The following is a 6235-nucleotide window of genomic DNA, read 5'->3' on the forward strand; positions in this document are numbered from 1 at the left end:
AAAATTGTACTAAAGTACAGTACTTGAGATTTTCCTCACACATCATCTACTGGTCAGCATTTCTTTCACATATTCTCTTGAGTTTCCACTCAAATTCCAGTTGATTGGAGACTTTAAATGACTCTCTGGTATTTGTTATTCTACGTACGTCTTTTGTCATTTCACAGATCAACAGCCGTCCAGTCGTGGGGAACGGAGGTTTCCCCTTCTCCTCGCTGCCCAACGGGAACGCATACTACTCAGAGAACAAATAGGAATCAGCCGCTGTGACTTGTGGACGGCAGAGGATCCCAACTCGGACTGAAACGGCAGTTTTAAACGAAGCAAAAAGACTCCTGTCTAAACATGAAAGTGGATCAGACTGAAGAACAGAAATGTGCCTGAGAAGGACGAGGAGACACAACAGGACGCCTCTCTTTCCTCTTTCTTCTTCTTTTTAGGAAACCGTGATGAAAGTGTTTGGTTCAGGATGGCTGAAGAAAAAAAGAAAATCTGTCTTTGTCAAAGAAGACAGAAGGAATTCCCTCTTTGGAGCTGGTTAGATTATACCAAAACAAGGATGACCTGAATCACTGATTTGTTCTGTGCAAAATCAGGATCAAGTTGGAGGAATTTGAACACGAGAATGATGGATGAAAGTCATCGTCGCTCATCGTCAGCTGCTGTGTATGTATCGGAGGCGGGATAGTGAACAAGATCAACTCCTGAGTCCTCGTCCCTGACGCCTTTTCTCTTGTAAAACCCACACCTACGAGTGTCTTCTTCTGCTCATTGCAATGGGCTCCTTACTGCCCTCCTGTGGTCAGAGGCCCTGCTCACACCTGGCATTAACATGCATCTCGTCTCCAACGACCACTTGTGATCAGATCTCACTTCCCCACTCTACAGGCAAATAAACACGTAGTAAACACACGGCTAATCCAGCAGACGGTGTGACATAACATTACAGGGATGTCTGTAGTAATGTCAGGTACATTTTATTAACATCTAAATTAGGGCTGATAGAGTTAACGCAGATTGTTTTAACAGTATGATAATAATGCACTTCCTGTTCTTAGTCTGATAGTCTGTAGATTTCACACCTGTACTTAGAGCTGTCCACTTGTGATGGGATCACTGAGGACGTGTGTGTTACTACCAGATGTGCACAGGGCCAGAGAGCAGAAAACACCCACTGCAACCAACCGTTTGTTTGGATCGTTGGCAGAGGGCAATCGTCTGTGTGAATGTGGACATTATTCAGTCTGAAAACATGAACAGCATGTTTGATTTGATGAGCCTGGAGGACGGTGAAGAACTAACAATAACGTACCGAGTGGATGTGAGCGTGCTGTGGAGTAGTTAAAGCAGCCGAGCTCATCGTTTTAAACCACCAAACTCCATTTAATCTCCTGGACAGATTTCTCGGTGCTTATAAAGAGAAATATTTGACCTCCATTAGTGTTAGAAACCAGAGAAAGGACTTGAAGGACGAGGACTACGTGGGTGGTTCGGTGGACCTCCTCCCGTCTCCCACACAGCGGATGAGACCTGAATGAAAGATAAATAATCCTCTGCCGTCTCTGACGCACAAACAAAAATCTCTTTTCTACTTTGAGCGCTCAAAAGGATGAAATATATCTACTTTTTGTTGTTGTTGCTGTTTTTGTCCTTTTGAAAACGCGTCTTGATCACGTTCATTTCAACTCTTTGCTGTCCCGGTGAGGGAGACTTGCTTTGCAGACAGGGTATTAAAAAGAAAACGCACGTCATCATCCTCCCAACAGAGATGAGTCAGTGAAAGCAGCTGCTTGTTAGTGCCTCTTTTATGTATTTGAAAAGCATTCAGTCAAAGCTTTTATCGCTGAGCCACTTCTTCTGAACTCTAATATTCCTGTGTTGTTGTTTTCCTGTTGTAGGGAGAAAGAGAAAATACAGACGGTGCCTTAAACTGACACAACTGTTGACATTTTAAAACATTTCCACCGGGAATATATGCAAAAAAAAAAGGTGTAGTGGAAATTTGATATTTGATACAAACCAAACTCGCCTTTGCCTTAAAGTCACAGAGACCATTTGTGAGATTTCTTTGTTTGCCAAAGCAGAGTAAAGAAGAGAAGCTTTATTACTACAACAAGAGATGCCTTAACAAACTGAAGATAGTGTTAGTTCTCTGCATTTTATAGATATTGGATCATAAACTCATTATAATGTATTATTTGAATATAAATTAAATTACTTTTTTTTTTATAAATAGGCTCCGACTGAGAGTCGAAGCGAAGCAGACTCACTCACTGCCTTAAGATTGTCTTTTTAGACCTGAACCTGAACCTAAAGACCAGGATGTTAATCAGTCTCTACTGTCCTCCGTCCTCTTCCTCTTTCCTCTTTCTGTCTTTGTGGTTAATTTATCGACGTTCTTGCTCGGACCGGGAGTATCGACGATCTCCCGGGCAGCGAAAACACAGAAGTAAAACGGTTAAAGGCAGCTATTGTATATTATAAATGAGGAAAAGAAATGGAAAAAATGAACACTTCACAAGTGCCTTTTAATTGACCTCTTTTTGATTGTCTGTTTATTTTTTTAAAAACAACACAATCAGCACTTCGATTGAAAAGAAACAGCACGAGGAAGCCTCAAAGTGCTTCATCCAGTACTGAGCCATGAAATCTACAAAAGTACAAAAGCAGTGAGTTAAATACCAAAAGAGAGTCAGTGAAGCCATCTGTAATGCTTTATTCTCCAGGATACCAAAGGGAAAAGACACATCGGCTGTCTGTGGATGCTTTCAGGATTCCTGCACAGACAACAGACCAGAGTGATTGTAGTTGAGCTTTCACTGAATGTGAAAAATGTTTGATATTGAAAAATTGAGAAATATGCTGCGTTCATGTAAGCAGCGTTCACGCCAACACGCCGAAGTCACACTTAAAACTGGGATACATTGATTCCTCTGACTGCTTCTAAATAATGCATCAAAAGGAAAACAAATATGGATATGGATTATAATAAAAGAAATGATCTCTAGTTGCAACCGGCATGTTTTCACTATTTCTTGACATTTTATAGACAATTATTAATCAATTAATGGAAAAAATAAATCACAGAACAGCAGCTTTTTAAAATTAAATTTGGTTTTCACTGGATTATATATTATCTATATAGTCTATGAATTCTGTATTAGTGAGACAAATCTTAATTATGACTTTGCATTGAACACTAGTTACAAGTCTCAAATCCGTACTACAGTACTTCACTTTGTACACAATGATCATCCTAGTACTCTGTTTTAGTACTGGTTACAAAAACAGGAAGTGACACATAGTATAGTTGTTGAAAGGCATTCTGGGTAATGTAGTAGGAAAGGATGCAGGTTGAGTTACAGTTTGTTGTGATTGCTTTGACTCAATTTTCATAACATAATGTGCAAAACTCTTAATTTTAGGCTCCAGATGTCATCAAGCGTGCATCATAAAAACATCTACCGTATCTCAGATTTAATCCTGAAGATAATTTAGTCGTATTAACGCCGTCAAACAGATTCTCATCAAAGTGAAGTCATTTTTCTCAGATTATATAAGAAGCAATGAGAGAAAATGGTACATCTACACAGAAGTAGATGTAAAATGATGTTTCCCTTTACAAGCTTGCAGTTTATTCACCAAATGTTCTATATTACTGTGATTAAATCTACATGAATTTAGTTTTTAAAGATAAGAATGAAGCGCTTCAGTCTGGATCTTTGCATATTAGAGGTCTGTGTAAATTGAGCCGGAGCAAAACGAAACAGTGCATTGTAACAAAGACCTGCAGATTTCTCCCCATGTTGATCCCAGTTGATGTTTTTGAGACACGTTGGATCACTCGGCGGTGCTTTCAGGTGATAAAACAGAATCACTGCGTGCGTCTCGACAGCAGATTCACCAAAACTAAACCAAAAGTCATCACAGATGGATGCTATTCAACCGGCTGAATTATTCATAAGACTCAGTACAAAATGAAGCGCTTGTTCCAGAGGTGTGTGACCTCTTTAAAATCCTGAGTGCTTTCAATTCAATCACCAAGTATTCATATAGAAATATCAAATATATCTTGTTGCTTGCTTCTAGATGAAATAAAAACGCCTTTGTACTTATTCTACTTTAAACCCCCAGGAGGCTAAGGCTCCACATTGCAGTATCTTTGTGTACCTGTATATAAATATATATATGTCTTTTTTTTTCAAATACGTATTGTCCTATATTGTGTATTTTAATGTCGTATTGCCTTAACCTGACTCACGCCTTCATCATGTACATTCTCTGCACAGCATATTCATATGTTAACCTCTTGTTATGATCTTCTTTTTGTAACTTTTCAACATATTATATCTTGTGGATTTGCCTTAAATATCTTGCCTCTACCAGTGTATTGAGTGTTTGAGTAAATCTTTTCATGCTCACCATATTAAAGGTGATCTGATCACACATACATATCCTCTGGGCTCTGAATAAATGTGTTTTATTGTAATATTTTAACTAAAGAATGCTGGAAACATGTGAAAGAATTACAGGAAATTATATGGTTAGAAGAGAAAAGTTAGTGGGTATTTTATATTACTCTCTAAATGAGAGTTTAATGAAAAAATTGAGGTAAAACAAATTGGTAAGCTCGACTCTAATTGGAGATAAAGAGAAAACTGCATCTGTTTTTGTTTTAAATTGTTTCTGGGGTCTATTTGAGTCCCAAACTAAAAACATCTCATTTAAATATTGGGGATAATATAAGGACAATTGACATGGAACTTCATTTTATAAACCATTCAAATGGATTTGAATTTTTGATGCATCTTTTTTTATTTATTCCACATTATTTTTGTAGTTTTGATCAATGTGATGGTCTCCATTGTCCACTAGATGGTAGTGTAAGTCTACATGTCCCTGTTTGACAATCTGCTCCCAGTTCAGCCTATAATGGTTTTTATGGCAGGACCAAACTGGGATCAGAAGGGATCTTATATTGGGGTCTTATATTATCTTACTTTGACGCGCTGCATTACAAACCAAGTCGACTAAAATGACCAAACTGCTGAAAAACTAAAACAAAATGAAAACAAAAGCAGGACATGTATCCAGCGGGTGTGACATTTAACATTTTTAGATTAATAAACTCATACAATAACATATCCTATAATAAGAAGTACTCACAGTCTTAACTGCAAAGATATAAAAAAAAATACAAATAAATACAGTATATTATATTTATAGATTATGACGCATCAGCAAGCTTCATTTTAATGTTTTAATTAGTCAAGATTGAGCCAATTTTAACTCCTTTATATACCATTGGTTCGTCTATAGAAATTAAACATACTGCACTTTTATAAGCTGGTAATATGTTGTGTGTATAATATCTTTAGTTATGTCTTAAAAGTTTATTATTTGCATTTTATGTTTTATTAATTCAACTTTTAATTTTTTAATTTTCTTTATTTTAAAAGTTGCATAATGTCGCTTTAAATAAAAGTAAAGTGAGGAAATACATTAATTTGCTCTGAACTACTGTATAAATCATTATGGGGGGCTTTTATACAAAATGACACCCAATCTAGGTGTTAATTAAAATATTAATACAGTACTACTGATATATAACAAGTCCCTCATAATGATTTTGTACAAAAATAATCACTCCAATCTTTTATAAAAGTTTTATTTTGAAACAGGAAGTTAACTTAATATTAATGTAGTTGTAGTTACCGACCGTGGCCACAAGAGGGCGTGAAAACTCATTATCTGGATGATATTATTTATCTGAGGTTGTAGCTAGTTTACCGACTACTTTACATTTAAATACTACTGATATTACATAAATAAAATGATCAGAGCTAATATTAGAAGATGGCAGGCTCGTAATATATTACTTATATTACGGCAAGACAACATCGTATCGTAATACTGTCAGCGAAGTCTTGTAGTTTGTGTATTTTTTTTAATTATAAAATCTTATAAAATTATCTTAAGTCATATTTTTTACTTATAAAATTATAAAAAGTCATATTGTGTACTTGTGAAGTGATCTCAATCCATATTATTTACTCATAAAATGACTTAAAGTCATATTTTTTACTTGTAAAATTATTTAAAGTCATATTTTTTACTTATAAAATTATCTAAAGTCATGTTTTTTACTTATAAAATTATCTAAAGTCATGTTTTTTACTTATAAAATTATCTAAAGTCATGTTTTTTACTTATAAAATTATCTAAAGTCATGTTT

General features: G+C 35.7%; 1 protein-coding gene across 1 annotated transcript in view; it reads left to right on the forward strand.

Annotated features, from left to right (window-relative positions):
* Window positions 1-4462, forward strand: part of LOC119483373 (aryl hydrocarbon receptor-like) — a 63297-nt gene extending 58835 nt beyond the window's left edge. The window contains exon 11 of the mRNA XM_037761423.1: window positions 168-4462. Within this exon, the coding sequence (XP_037617351.1) occupies window positions 168-254 (87 nt within the window). The 3' untranslated portion in view covers window positions 255-4462. The remainder of the gene's footprint in view (window positions 1-167) is intronic.
* Window positions 4463-6235: the final 1773 nt, after the last annotated feature.

Source organism: Sebastes umbrosus, chromosome 24 (assembly GCF_015220745.1).
Source record: "Sebastes umbrosus isolate fSebUmb1 chromosome 24, fSebUmb1.pri, whole genome shotgun sequence".
Classification (NCBI taxonomy): domain Eukaryota; kingdom Metazoa; phylum Chordata; class Actinopteri; order Perciformes; family Sebastidae; genus Sebastes; species Sebastes umbrosus.